We start from the raw sequence: 13,078 nt of genomic DNA, 5'->3' as shown, positions 1-13,078 counted from the left end.
AAAATTAATCAAGTGCCACAGCTCTCGTATTTGTTGGTCCGCAGCACCTGATTGGCCCACAAGTGTTTTCTGACAAGCGCAGCATGAGCGAAAGAAAAAGGTTCATCAATGAGGATAATGAGGTGAGTACCAGCAGCGGGATTTTACTAACAAATACAGGTATTTGACGACCCCAACGACCTCATTAACCAGGTAATCAAAAACCTCACGGTGCCGCCAGACAATATCCCGACGACCGTCTCACGCGTGTACAACAACGAACGGAATCTAAACAACGAGGTCCAGGCGTACGCCAAGATTGCCGGCAGAGACTGGACCTTCTATGTGAAATCGTTGAAAGTGCTTATAGGCCGTAATACCGACTCGCACGCCACGGACCGGGCCGAGGACAAGGTCGACATCGATCTGGGGCCGTCGAAGGTGGTTTCCCGAAAACACGCGTCGATCTCGTACAATCTAGAGGAAAGAAGGTGGGAGCTCGTGATTCTGGGGCGTAATGGGCTCAAGATCGACGCCCAGCGCATCAACTCCACGTCGAACGGCTCGGGGCCCATATTTCTCAACTCGGGCAACATCATCGACATTGGCGGCACCCAGATGATGTTCATTCTGCCCGATGCCGTGCCAGTGATCTCCAACTACTTCCTTTCCAACCTCAAGAACAAGCGGCCCAAGTCTGACGTTTTCAGCAACTCGAGTGCGTCGCTCTACTCCACCGACATCTACACCAACAACAACGTCAAGGGTTTCCAAATATACGAGAAGTCGCCCGCGCCCAACGATCTCTCGTCTCCCGGGCACACCATCAAGGGCTCGGAGCAGGATTACTCCAAAGATGACGCCAAGGATCTCAAGCCGCCGTACTCGTATGCCACAATGATCACACAGGCGATCCTGTCTAATCCTCAAGGCATCTTGTCGCTGTCGGAGATTTACGACTGGATAGCGAGCCATTACGCTTATTACAGGCACAGCAAGCAAGGGTGGCAGAACTCCATCAGACACAATTTGTCGCTCAACAAGGCGTTTGAGAAAGTGCCTAGAAAGCCCAACGAGCCCGGAAAGGGCATGAAGTGGCAGATCAGCGAGAGCTACAGGAAAGAGTTCCTGAAAAAATGGGAGGAAGGAACTCTAAACAAAGTGAAAAGAGGAAGCAGCGTTTCCAGACAACTCCAGATGCATCTTATAAAAAACAGAGGCCTGCCCGACTCTGGCCGTTCGGCCATCCCGGCCACAAACCCGACCGCAGATTTCAACATGTACAAACGGCCCGAGCAACCGTATTACGAGGCGAAACTGAACTCCGCTGCGCCCCTGCATTCCGAGCCCCACGAGGCCCTGAACTACATCACTGCAGCAGCAAGCTTGTCCAACAGTAGCATCCCCCCAAGCAGTGCTCCAGGCTCCACGTCGGGCACGTCCTCCGTCCCTAATCAGGTGCCCAAGCCGGAACTCTCCTCGCCTATCAAACAGCTGGGCGTCCCCGAGTACAGGTCCAACTTTAATGGATCGATCCCGCCTCTGGCCGGCAGAACGGCATCTCAGGAAACGCCTAGCTCCGCGATCAAGCCTCCGGCCACCAATGCACCTGCCTCATCGGGCAATGCCCTGTTCCCGCCAGCAAGTCCGAAAAAATACCAGGTTAGCGCTTTGGAGGCTTACACGCCCGACAGAGGCACGTCGCGCCACCAGTTGGACCCACCCTCGTCGTCGCAATCGCACCCGTCGGTCAACTCGTCGCCGGCACTGTGGAACTACGTGCAGTTTTCCACACCGCTGGGCGGCCCCTCGTCGAACGGCAACCAGCAGCAAAACAGCATGCAGTCAGGCGCCACGAACAACCGGTCGCCGGCCAAGATCGAATTGGAAAGCCCTCTGCGAGACAGAAAGGCCGATTCTCAGGTCGGCGACCTTAAAGATGTGGATCTCGTTAAAGGATTTAAGCAATAGAGAGATCATCAATGGTATTATAAGTCATAACGTAACAAACCAAACGGGACTCATGGCATCGGCGTATGTACAAGTTGGTTTCGATCCACGAATCACTCAACATCCATAAACTGATAGTAGCCGTTGAGCTCCATTACCGGCTTTTTCAGCGAGTCGCTCACGGGAAATGGCTCCAGCTCCGATGCGAAGAAGCTGGACGTTTTGCTTGGCGATGGCGCCCCCAGGGTCAAGTCGGTCACGTCTAGCGACTTGCCGATCTCGGAAGGAGCTCCCAGCCAGTAGTCCGCAAAGTTTTGGTCCTGAGTTAAAATGGTTGCAAACTCTTTTCCCACAGGGTCCGTAAATTCGCCGTTGTCCCCAAGCGACGACGGAGACTCGGCCTGGTCCTCATATGTGCCGTTTTCGTCCTCGCCCAGGAACCTTGCGAAGTTGATGGTCTCGTTCCGTGAAAAGTCCAGCGCAAAATTATTAGCGACGGGCAGAGCACCGGAACCTGGTCTAACCTGCAACTTGGAGACCTCGATGCGTTCGCGGAGAAGAACCTCCGAACCGTACAGTAACGGTACACTGGAGCCAGTGTTCTTATCGGAGGCCAGAATCTTGATCTTGGCGGCCGCAATGTCCAGCAGGTCGGTGTCGATAAAATGGTGGCATGAAATGGCCTCGAATTTGGAGAGGATCAGCTTCAACATTTTGATGTTAATGTTTCTGTGGTACAACATCGAGTTGAACATGTCGAGCAGGTTTCCCAGAATCATCACGACAAAGTTGCGCACAGGTAGACACTGCTTGGTGCTCGATTCGAGGTCGCTCCAGATGCTCATTTCCAGCAGATGGTTCAGCAGCTTGACCATAGACTCCAGCTGGTAGTCGGATGGCTTCTGGAAAAACCTGAGTTTCAGGCCGCAGTAATACAACACCATCAACACCTTCATCTGCGAAACCAGTAATGAGTTAATCTGGTCGTAATTGTCAAGGTCGAATTTTCTCTTTTCTTTAAGATGCTGAATATCAAACTCTTTTTTCTGGGTTTTGAATAGCACCTCCATAATCAGGTAATTGTCCTTTCTCAGATTAAGTTTGGAGTCCAGAACACGCACCACAAGCGACATGAAGTCTTCTGCTGGGTTTGTCTGCTCGGCCTCCAAGTAGGTCTGCGGGTTGAATTTCTCGTCAGACGTCCTCAGCTGCTCAAAACATTGCGACATGGCCGGATGCATGTCCATCACAAGACACTTTAGCACAAAGAGATTATCGAATTTCCGGAGGAGGGAAGCGACCTCTGGATGGTGCGAGTAGGTGGTGAACACCTCTGTCGAAATTGAGAGCGATTCGTCGCGCTCAGCAAATCGGGTCTCCATAAACAGCCACAAGGCCACAAACTTGGTTTTGCCGCGAGAGTATTTGGTAAGCTGACGGTAGTCCCTGATCTTGGCGAGCAGCGATGACACCATTACAGGCCTCTCGACAGTCGCGTCGAAGTCGACAAGACGCCTGTGTTTTGGGTCGTAACTGTAGTCCAGCACGACTAGGCCAATAGCACAGATCAGCATCACCATCTCCATGCTCCGAAACGACGCGTCGAGGCTTCTCATGCCGGCAAGCAAGTCATCTTTGTCGAGCTCAAAATATAGGTGCTGGTTGAGGTCGAAAAAACACGTCACGAGATGGTTCAGCAAATGCACATTGAGCACACGGTCGTCTAGTAGTTTCGGCAATTCGACTGGCCTGCTCGTGACCAGTGTCATGTGACTATCGAAGAAACAAGGCACAGTGATGTAGCTTTTGGGTGCGGCATCGGCCCGCTCTACAGCCTTCTTTTCGAGCTCAAAAATACGGCTAGCAAACTTTGTGTTTTGCTTGCGTAGCTTCTCCAGATCGGAAACCTCTTTTTCCTCCTCCTCCACAATTCCTAATTTTGGTTCCGGTGGCGAAATTTTAATCGATCTAAAGGTTTCTGGATACTCGCAAGTTAGCTTTTTGCGCTCGCAGTTTTTACAAACCACCCCGCGGTCGCATTTGATCTTGCGGCGGCGACACTCCAGACAGGAGACAGGGACGGATTTCTTCACCTCTATCGAGCGTCTTTTCATGTGGAGAGAAATTCAGAAGCGACTGGAATATAAATTGTATTTATAATCTATCATCTACGCTATGCATTATTTGGCACTTAGGTACCTCGTAAACATTATACTGGGAGAGTGCCGAAGCCCGAAGCTGTCGGCCAAACTTCCGGAAGTAAATGTTATGTGCGACACTCCTCCCACCTCTCAGTTATAGCCGCATGATATTATTAATCCACATTGTTATCTCTCTTGCGCCGCGTCGATACGGCCGGGGACCTCAATGGTGGCTCTTTCCACAATAGGCGACTGCGCGGCTGACTCTTGGCCTTCTGATTGCTCATCTATTGTATCGTCACTAGCATTATCATGCGCCTCGTGAACATTCGGCTTAGCACCCTGTGTCGTATCCTCCTTAGTCACGTCTTTCGACTCTGATGACTCAGTTTCCCGGTGTCTCCGTTGCAGCCTCTCTGTCCTGGACGCTTGATACATCTCCTCTTTGAGCTTCATGCGCTTCTGGGCCCGCATCTCTGCACCATGTGCCCGTAATCGCTCCTCTTCCTGCCGTTTCTTTTCGTCCTCCTCTTGTTTCTGTCTTTCTTTGGCTTCCAGCCGAGAAGAGCGTTTTCTGTTGGCCAACAACGCCTGCATCTGAATTTCGCGCCTCCGCTGCAACGCTTGCCGTCTTTTCTTCAGGTCGTGCTGAGCAACCTGCTCCACAAACCTTTTCAGACTCCCGTACAGCTTGTACTCATGTGACGACGTTTTCTTGCCGCCTTTCTGTTTCAGCTCCTTCAAATACTGATCAAACTGGTAAATCCCAGCCGTCTCGCACCGCCACTCCACCAGCACCGGCTCAATATCGCCAAACGTCTCAGCAGGATTGCCAATTCTCTTTTTCGCGTCCGCCCGTTTTTTGGGCACCTCCATTGGGGGATACTCTGATTTGCGATAATAAACACGTGAGTCTTCCAACACAAACCACTCGTTCAGTTCGCGGTCCTCTGTGTACGCGTACACGGGTTCCAGCCGCAAATCGTGTTGTGGCTTGGCGTACTGGTCCACGCTCTTGCGGAAATTATCTATGCTTTTGGTATTGGCCAGCTGGGTCAGGTTGTAAAATAGCTCGGTTTTGCCGATTAAATCAAGCGCAAAAAAATCTATTGGATCATACTCCTCATAGTAGCGTGCAGAGACCTGGTTCAACGCGTCGTTGACCTGCGAATCAAAATTCTCCACCTTGAAATTGGCCAGATACTGGACCATCCGGGAGACAAAGGCGTTCACAAACACGGGGCTCGCAATGCCCAGCAGCTCCTCCTCAAACGTCTCCACGTCGAAATTCTCTGTGATTTTCACGAGATGACGCAGAAGATAAATCCACTGGACCACATAGGCATATCGGTAGTCGTTGCGCAGTTCGGTGAGTCGGTTGTGGTACACGGGATCTTCTATGAGTAGTGTCGGCGGCGCTTTTAGCAGGACCGCGCGCACGTCCTCGCTCACCAAGTCGGACAAATTTTCGGCCGGATGTGTGCTCTGTACAGGCATTTTGGAGACGGCAGTAAAGAAAGGCCGAATTTTTCTGAATACGGTTTTTCTTCTCTGCAGAATCGACGCGTCGGTCCCGGAGGACTCCCACCTCGCACCGAGATAATTCTAGAAAGATCGAGGTCGGCTTACAAATGGCGCCGGATTTACAAAGCAGCCAGGCTGGAGTTAGCGCAGCAAAGTTGGGGCTGTCATTTTAGCGGTGAGTCAAAAAGACAAACGTACAAATAAATTAGATTCAAACTTAGTGAGAAGTTCTTCTTACCCTTTTTCCTACACTACATTAAAGCCTATTGGTATTGCGCTGTGACTCAAAGCAACGTTTAGAATCATAACCAAGGTTCCGAATCCCCATTTGTTACAACTATCTGAGGGGTAGCTATAAGATAATAAAAAAAAAGACAACTACACAACTTCCAAGCCACACTAACCAAGCCAGTTGAAGGTTACCGACCTGATAGAAATTCACAACTGGGCCAACAGGTTTTATTTGCAAAATTTGCACACTGATTAATAATACACAAAACACTCAACAGAACCCTTCGGAAATAATTAATAAGTTTTTTGCTGTTTCAGCTTTTCATTGCTCACTATGACCTCTACATTAAAGCGCACTCTTACGGATATCATGGAAGACGAGCTCTACTCGCTGCCTCAACAAGGCCAGGATGATATTTCGGAGTACATCATGTTGAACGGATCACAAGAGTCTTTCAGACAAGGGGAAGACGAAAACATAGCCCACAGCGTCCAGGATCAGGTATCGGGTTTTGGTTTACCACCGCATCAGCAGTCTGTTTACGACAATATCTACAACTCCTATGCAAATCCGAATCTTTATGCCAACGTTACCTTCCCTGACGAATTATACGACTACGCTCAACTGGACAACTACAGATACTCCAACGACGAACATGAAAATATCGATCCGAAAGCAGCCATGAACACGCCGCATCAAGATGTCAAGCCGTCGGAGCCTGAGCAAGAAGTGATGTTGATACCTCAAGACGACTACATAGTGTATGACCCCGCTCATACCGAACAGCAATTTCTGCCGGAAATCCTGCAGTGGGAATTCAATCACAAGTCGTTCCCACAGTCTAACGAGCTGAACATATTCAAGACCGACGACGTGTATTTAGATGAAGAGTTCAGCGACGATGACGAGGACGAAGAAGACCAGAACAAGCTGGACGACATGGAAATGGATCTGGACGACTTGAGCAGCGAAAGCAGCTTGGACGAGGAAAACGACAACTACGTGATGAAGTCTGACGAGTTTCGGGTCTCGAATACTCCAGAAAACACCGACAGTTCTATCTACTCGCTAACTACACCGCAAACCATCAACCCAAGATTAGTTCAGCAGGACGATATCATGGATAACAACGCAGCAGTGTTTGATGATGACGACGAAATGGACGATGACGAAAAGAACTACTCGGATGCCAGTGATGATTTGTACACGCCAGCGTTCGAGCAAAGACGCGAAAGTGTGCTCTCCGAGCGCCGGCCACCAGTGCTCAAGTCCGAAGTCCAGAAGGTTCCAGCTCCGTCGTTGAGAAAATTGAAATCGTCGCGTCGGACGGTCACTCCTCCTACGGAGGAAGCAAAAGAAGCAGAGGAGGAAGAGCACGTTTGCTACATCGCTAATCCGAAGACGGGAAAGCCATGTAATAAGAAATTCTCAAGACCATATGATCTCGTGAGACACCAGAATACGATCCATGCTCCAAAGCGGTCGTTCTATCGGTGTATGTTCTGCGAGGACGATCTGAGAAGACGCAACAACATGGAGTCGAACAACGAGATCGTTTTGAAGCTAAACTACCGGAACACTCCGTTTTCCGTGGAGAATTCGAACACAAACGTTGCCAACTCGCACAACTCCAAGAAGCTGAAGTCCTCGATGGACAACGGTGAGTTTCTAAGCAACAAGACGTTCTCTCGGTGCGATGCTCTCACAAGGCACTTGCGGTTCAGGCACGGTCTGAACAACCAGCAGGTCAACGATGCCATGGATTATGCGAAGAAGCATGTTGAGTATTATGAGAACTGATCGGGCCACCGGAAGCATATACATAGCATGATAATTTATTTATGAAGATAAATGTTGAATAAATATAGCTCATCGGTACAGATAAAACTAAACAAATATATCTCATCAGTACGGATAGTTATTTGGCTCTTTATCAGGGGTGTAGCCCAGTTTTGCCTGTTCCTCGGCTTTCTTCTCCAAATATGGCATGAGAACGTCTTTGAATATCGTATAACCTCTGTATTCCTGCACGTCTTTATCCCAGCTCCTTATTCCGTTCAGCAGACGCAACGGAACGAACGGTTCCTCGCAGAGCTTAACAACTGGCAGGAAATACGTTCTGATCGTGAATACTGTGACTCCTGTTTTTGGCAGTCTTCTGACTGACTGTCTTTCGGACCTAAAGTAGATCTTATTGATGTCGGTGGCCGGGCTGGCAGTGTACCAGCCGACCACCTCTTTCGACTCGTCTCCGATCGAGTACGACCAAGCCAGATCGTCGTCTGCCTGGAGAAAGTAGTTGTTTCGCACAACTGGCTTGTCGCAGGTCTGTCTGATGAAGAACTTCTCCATGCCTGCCTTGAGCTTCTCATTATATTTAGGCACATCTCCGCTGGTATGGATCATGCTCAACGGCATTCCAAGTTTATCTTTGAGTCTCCAGAACCCAGCCAGCATGATTGCGCCTGCGCGTAGAACATACTCGCCCTTTTCATTCTCAACCATCACGGCAAGGTCGTCCTGGACCAGCAGCGAGGCCATCAGGACCGGGTCCATTTTGAACTCCGATTTAGGAACGCCGATGAACTCAAACGACTCGCCCGTTTCGAGGTTCTCAATGCCTTTACGTGTTTTTCGGAACAGGCTTGGATACCTCTGGGGCAGGTAGTTGCGGAACTCCTCCAAAAGCTCGAGCACGCCGTCCCAGGCATCTGGCGACGTACCGTACAGATCGCTGTTTTTTTCCTCGAGCCTCTGGAGCTTGCGTGCGTGGTACTTGTGCCACTCGTTGTCCAGCTCGATCCAGCTGTCCCACTCCATGTTACGGATGCCCATGGTGATGAAATAGGTGTGTTTGAACGCCCGGTAGGCGATCGGCTTGGTCTTCTCAATCGACCATTCCGGATACGGTTTAACCGGAGGATACGTGAATTGTTCTGGTGTCCAGTGGCCAAACTTTCTGTTTTTGTTGTTTGCCTTGGCCACCGGCAGGGGCTTATACTTTTTTAGGTACATTGGGCCCATTTCAGCAGAGATAAGATATCTGTAGACCAGAGTAGCAGCAGCCAGCGCAAGAGCCGCCAGGGCCCAGAAGGAAGGCGACTGCGCTGCGCTATAGAGACGGTGGATTCCTTCAACGACGACAGCCATAAGAACAAGAGTGCAAGGTGCGTTGTTTATATACTGGCAGCAATAGATATCGAGGTGATACCATGCTCTCAGTTGCCTAAAGGGGAAATAATTTCCTAGATAAAGTAGAAACTCACTCAGGGCATGGAAAAGCACGACTGTGAGAAAAGCACTGTGCATTCGTGGTGGGCAGTGCGCGTGGCGGCCAGAATAGGAGGCCAGGCCGGCCTGCGCCATAGTCGTGGACGACCCGTCTCAGCACCGAAATTAAATAAATCTTTTTTTACACGTGACCGCACAATTTTCCAGATTGAGCAAAACGCAAAACCATGGGCAACTCATTCTCCCGTCTACTGGTAAGTACTCCCCGCGCTGCCTAACGCTCAGAGACGCAGGAACAAAGAGGTCCGCATGGTCATGCTTGGCCTGGACAACTCTGGAAAGACCAGTAAGTTATAAATCTCCCATAACTAACGAGAGCCATACTGTACAAACTGAAACTCGGACACACTCAACAGACAGTGCCTACGGTCGGATTTAACGTCGAGACCATCAGATATAGAAACCTCGTGATGAACACGTGGGATGTCGGCGGCCAGGAGCGTATCCGGGCGCTCTGGCGACACTATTTTTCTGGCACGGACGCGTTAATTTTCGTGATCGACTCTGCCGATAGATCGAGGCTGGAGGAGGCGAAAAAAGAGCTCTACAAGGTGATCAACGACAGAGAGCTGACGGGATGTCTGCTGTGCGTACTTGCGAATAAGCAGGACAAGCCCGGCAGGATGGAGCAGGCAGAGCTGGTGAAGTTCTTGGAGCTGGGATCCATCAAGAACCACCACTGGTGCATTATTCCGACAGTGGCCACTGACGGCACGGGGCTGAACCAGGTGCTGAACTGGATCCAGCACAACTTGAATTGACTACATAGCTGTACTCTACACCGTCTTCTTTGTGATTGTGCCGTCTGCATTTCCGATGTATGCTTTCGAAGCCCGGCCCACAAAGAGCCCCGTTTCGACAACGCCGACCAACGCCTTGATTTTCGCGTTGAGCTCGGCCACTTGGGCGGGCGGAATCTCGCCGAAGTCGCAGTCAATGATGAAATTGCCGTTGTCCGTCACCACAGGCCCTGCCTTGGCCGGCAGCCCTGAACGCACAACGGGTTTTCCGCCCAGTTTCACCAGGTCCAGGCTCACCTTAGTGTATGCCGCCGGAACCACCTCAATTGGCACGCCTTTGCGCCAGCCCTTGCCCAGCACGCCCGTGTCCTTGCGGTAATCTGCCACAACAACCAGCTGCTTCGAACATGCCGCCACAAGCTTCTCCTGGAACAGGCATGCGCCGCCGCCTTTGATCAGTCCGAGGTTGCTGTCAATTTCGTCCGCCCCATCAAACGCAATGTCGATCTCCGGGTACTCCTCGGTCGACCCCAGCCGGAGCCCATTGTCCATGATGAGCTGCCGCGACTGGAAACCCGTCGGAACACACACCAGGTCGCTCTTGTTGCTCGCCTGACCAACGCGCTCGGCAACGTACACAACGGTCGAGCCCGACCCAATACCGATCACCCTGTGTGACGGTAACAGATTGTCGTCGACGGCCGCGTACGCCGACAGCTTTTTCGATTTTTCCACCAGGTCTGCCATGCTGCTGAATCGTTTACAAAGAAAAGCTGTTTGGCGAATTTTTAACATTGTCTGTCATGAAAAAAACGTGTGGGGTAAATAACGAATTCTACAGGGCAGCACGTCGCTTCTGCACGCGCACCGTGCCGTCTTCGAGCCCGATGTAGGCTTTGTGCGCCATTCCGGGGAAAATGCCTGTTTCCACCACGCCGACCAGCGCCTTGATCTTCACGTCCAGCTCCGCCACGCGCTCCGGGCGGATCTCGCCAAACTCGCAATCGACCACCAAGTTCCCGTGGTCTGTCACCACGGGCCCCGCTTTGCGGTCGCCGGCATCACGCAGCCGTGGATGGCCACCTAGCCGTTCCAGCTCTAAAAACAGCCGCCGATGAGCAACAGAAACAACCTCAAGCGGCACCCCTCTGCTTAGTGCTACGCTGCTCTTGCGATGGTCGGCAACGACAATAAACTTGCGCGCACACGAGGCAACCAGCTTTTCCAAAAACATACAGGCCCCGCCACCTTTGATGAGATTCAGATCGCTGTCAATTTCGTCTGCTCCGTCAAAAGCAATGTCAATGTCCACGTACTCGTCCACACGGCCCAAATGGAGGCCGTGAGAGAGGATTAACTCGCGCGCCTGGAAACTTGTCGGCACACAAACCAATCGGCGCTCTGTGTCCAGCTGCGCCAGCCGGTCTACAACATACACAATTGTGGTGCCGGACCCTATTCCAACGACCTGGTGCGAGGGGTCGAGGTTCTGGTCCACCGCAGCGTAGCTGGCGTTCTTCTTTGCGATTTCAGTTGACATAACGTATACGGCAGAGTCTGAATGCTTTATATGTGGGCACGGTGGTCACAGCGCCCGATAGCCTACTGCAACCACCGGGTGCTACGCGGGAGAAACCCCTCCTTACATAAAGCGGGCTCGGAGACCTCCCGTGTGTCACGTGCTTTCCCTTGAAGTCATAAATTTTTCAGTCTCAAAAAAAATCTTCAACCAACTTTACGTAGTATGTCTGCCGCATCGAAAGTGCTCGCCAGCGAACCATCTGAGCTCGAATTGCAAGTCGCACAGGCTTTGGTCGATTTGGAAACCAACTCTCCAGATTTGAAGGCTGACTTGAGACCCCTCCAGTTCAAGTCCATCAAGGAGATTGAGGTTTCGGGTAACAAAAAGGCTATTGTCATTTTTGTCCCAGTCCCATTGCTCAACGCTTTCCACAAAGTCCAAATCACCTTGACCAGAGAATTGGAAAAGAAGTTCCCTGACAGACACGTTGTGTTCTTGGCCGAGAGAAGAATCTTGCCAAAGCCAGGAAGAACTTCTAGAGTGACCCAGAAGAGACCAAGATCCAGAACCTTGACTGCTGTCCACGACAAGATCTTGGAGGACTTGGTCTTCCCAACCGAGATCGTTGGAAAGAGAGTCAGATATCTTGTTGGTGGTAACAAAATCGCCAAGGTTCTCTTGGACTCCAAGGACTCCTCTGACATCGACTACAAGCTGGACACCTTCCAATCCATTTACCAGAAGTTGACCGGAAAGCAAGTCACTTTCGAGATCCCAACCGAGACCTTATAAATGTTAATTAATAAAGGTAAATGAGAATTATATGAATATGCTGTAAGTCGTTACTCGTAGCGTGCCGCTCGCCGGACGAACCCTTCGTACCGGAAACTTTCGCTTCTTGTGAGGTCATCCTCGTCCTCCTCATGTGCTGCAAAGGCGGCGTTTTCCGTTGGTGCAGCGCGTTTCACCTCGGGCTCCTGTGTTTGGCCTAGTTTCACCACCGCTACGGCCAGCACCGCCACAAAGAAAAAAAACTGCCACCATCGTGGCGTTGCTGAGGGTTGCACGGCCTGTGGATAGTACGGTGGGCTAGACGAGGAGCAGAGCACGTACACCACCAGCAGCCCAACGACCAGAGACGGCACGTGCACGCGAGTTGTGGTGTCTTTTGTAAGAGCGACGTTGATGAAAAGATCAAGGTTCCACAGCACTTGCACCGCTTGAATGACAAACCTCACGAAAGCTACTAGTAAGTCTGCTGCGTTCTGAATGTTGATGTTGTCGTTGCCTGTATTTGTTTCTGTGGGTTCTGTGTGTCTTCTGCCTAGTATGGGTTGGTCCAGCGGATGGACGTTTTTCGTCTGGGGCTTCCGGGGAGTCACTTCGAATGCAATGTCTTTGATCTCACGCAGTTTTTCCGCATCTTTCTTGGGCGAAGGCGGCACAACTGGCACCATCAGCTCGCTGGTCGACGAGTTGGTTCTCACTCTGAAAAACCTTTTGGGAACTGATACATCGGTGGCTGCGGTCTCTGCCGAATTCGCAGAGAAAATGGTCGACTGGTCCGATTTCGAGGTGTCGTTCGTGCGGATCCTGGTCAGAAGCGGGATGGACGAGAAAGAGGTGGGATTTTTGCGAAATTTGGACAGGAAGGTCTTGTTGTCGACCATGGTCGGGAAGATGTGACAGATCAGGCGAA

General features: G+C 51.1%; 10 protein-coding genes across 10 annotated transcripts; 4 read left to right on the top strand and 6 right to left on the bottom strand.

The window, feature by feature from the left end:
• The first annotated feature begins 62 nt into the window (after window positions 1-62).
• On the top strand, window positions 63-3,946 carry OGAPODRAFT_85002 (uncharacterized protein). Its single transcript, XM_018356787.1, has 2 exons — window positions 63-122; window positions 160-3,946. The coding sequence occupies exons 1-2, from the start codon at window positions 84-86 to the stop codon at window positions 1,948-1,950; spliced, it is 1,830 nt and encodes a 609-aa protein (XP_018213459.1). The 5' UTR covers window positions 63-83; the 3' UTR covers window positions 1,951-3,946.
• OGAPODRAFT_15407 (uncharacterized protein) lies at window positions 716-3,946 on the bottom strand. The gene has a single exon (XM_018353710.1). The coding sequence runs from the start codon at window positions 3,696-3,698 to the stop codon at window positions 2,043-2,045; it is 1,656 nt and encodes a 551-aa protein (XP_018213460.1). The 5' UTR covers window positions 3,699-3,946; the 3' UTR covers window positions 716-2,042.
• Window positions 3,947-4,076: 130 nt separating this feature from the next.
• Window positions 4,077-5,567, bottom strand: OGAPODRAFT_92241 (uncharacterized protein; the record flags this gene model as incomplete). Its single annotated transcript, XM_018357129.1, has 1 exon — window positions 4,077-5,567. One exon carries the CDS (start codon window positions 5,565-5,567, stop codon window positions 4,257-4,259), a length of 1,311 nt encoding a protein of 436 aa, XP_018213458.1. The 3' UTR covers window positions 4,077-4,256.
• Window positions 5,568-5,841: 274 nt separating this feature from the next.
• OGAPODRAFT_15406 (uncharacterized protein) lies at window positions 5,842-7,701 on the top strand. The gene has a single exon (XM_018353709.1). It carries the CDS (start codon window positions 6,160-6,162, stop codon window positions 7,624-7,626), a length of 1,467 nt encoding a protein of 488 aa, XP_018213457.1. The 5' UTR covers window positions 5,842-6,159; the 3' UTR covers window positions 7,627-7,701.
• Window positions 7,702-7,720: 19 nt separating this feature from the next.
• On the bottom strand, window positions 7,721-8,651 carry OGAPODRAFT_15405 (uncharacterized protein). The gene has a single exon (XM_018353708.1). It carries the CDS (start codon window positions 8,380-8,382, stop codon window positions 7,732-7,734), a length of 651 nt encoding a protein of 216 aa, XP_018213456.1. The 5' UTR covers window positions 8,383-8,651; the 3' UTR covers window positions 7,721-7,731.
• A 633-nt stretch (window positions 8,652-9,284) lies between these two features.
• OGAPODRAFT_22942 (uncharacterized protein) lies at window positions 9,285-9,878 on the top strand (the record flags this gene model as incomplete). The annotated part of the gene is made up of 3 exons (XM_018355230.1): window positions 9,285-9,311; window positions 9,343-9,403; window positions 9,436-9,878. The coding sequence occupies 3 exons, from the start codon at window positions 9,285-9,287 to the stop codon at window positions 9,876-9,878; spliced, it is 531 nt and encodes a 176-aa protein (XP_018213455.1).
• Window positions 9,879-9,893: 15 nt separating this feature from the next.
• On the bottom strand, window positions 9,894-10,604 carry OGAPODRAFT_6412 (uncharacterized protein; the record flags this gene model as incomplete). The annotated part of the gene is made up of 1 exon (XM_018355799.1): window positions 9,894-10,604. One exon carries the CDS (start codon window positions 10,602-10,604, stop codon window positions 9,894-9,896), a length of 711 nt encoding a protein of 236 aa, XP_018213454.1.
• Window positions 9,910-12,211, top strand: OGAPODRAFT_84993 (uncharacterized protein). Its single transcript, XM_018356785.1, has one exon. It carries the CDS (start codon window positions 11,602-11,604, stop codon window positions 12,169-12,171), a length of 570 nt encoding a protein of 189 aa, XP_018213452.1. The 5' UTR covers window positions 9,910-11,601; the 3' UTR covers window positions 12,172-12,211.
• On the bottom strand, window positions 9,926-12,158 carry OGAPODRAFT_15401 (uncharacterized protein). Its single transcript, XM_018353707.1, has one exon. The coding sequence runs from the start codon at window positions 11,395-11,397 to the stop codon at window positions 10,693-10,695; it is 705 nt and encodes a 234-aa protein (XP_018213453.1). The 5' UTR covers window positions 11,398-12,158; the 3' UTR covers window positions 9,926-10,692.
• Window positions 12,181-13,049, bottom strand: OGAPODRAFT_74915 (uncharacterized protein; the record flags this gene model as incomplete). Its single annotated transcript, XM_018355947.1, has 1 exon — window positions 12,181-13,049. One exon carries the CDS (start codon window positions 13,047-13,049, stop codon window positions 12,222-12,224), a length of 828 nt encoding a protein of 275 aa, XP_018213451.1. The 3' UTR covers window positions 12,181-12,221.
• Between the last annotated feature and the right edge of the window lie 29 nt (window positions 13,050-13,078).

Source organism: Ogataea polymorpha, assembly GCF_001664045.1.
Source record: "Ogataea polymorpha strain NCYC 495 leu1.1 chromosome Unknown OGAPOscaffold_1, whole genome shotgun sequence".
NCBI lineage: Eukaryota > Fungi > Ascomycota > Pichiomycetes > Pichiales > Pichiaceae > Ogataea > Ogataea polymorpha.
The sequence above is the reverse complement of the archived record's forward strand: the minus strand, read 5'-3'. Positions and strand labels throughout refer to the sequence as shown.

Coding starts and splice junctions, on each gene's coding strand:
- OGAPODRAFT_15401 (XM_018353707.1), bottom strand. CDS start 11,397: ATGTCAACTGAAATCGCAAAGAAGAACGCCAGCTACGCTGCGGTGGAC.
- OGAPODRAFT_85002 (XM_018356787.1), top strand. CDS start 84: ATGAGCGAAAGAAAAAGGTTCATCAATGAGGATAATGAG. Junction 123..159: donor TCATCAATGAGGATAATGAG/GTGAGTACCAGC, acceptor TAACAAATACAG/GTATTTGACGACCCCAACGA.
- OGAPODRAFT_15405 (XM_018353708.1), bottom strand. CDS start 8,382: ATGGACCCGGTCCTGATGGCCTCGCTGCTGGTCCAGGACGACCTTGCC.
- OGAPODRAFT_84993 (XM_018356785.1), top strand. CDS start 11,602: ATGTCTGCCGCATCGAAAGTGCTCGCCAGCGAACCATCTGAGCTCGAA.
- OGAPODRAFT_15407 (XM_018353710.1), bottom strand. CDS start 3,698: ATGACACTGGTCACGAGCAGGCCAGTCGAATTGCCGAAACTACTAGAC.
- OGAPODRAFT_15406 (XM_018353709.1), top strand. CDS start 6,160: ATGACCTCTACATTAAAGCGCACTCTTACGGATATCATGGAAGACGAG.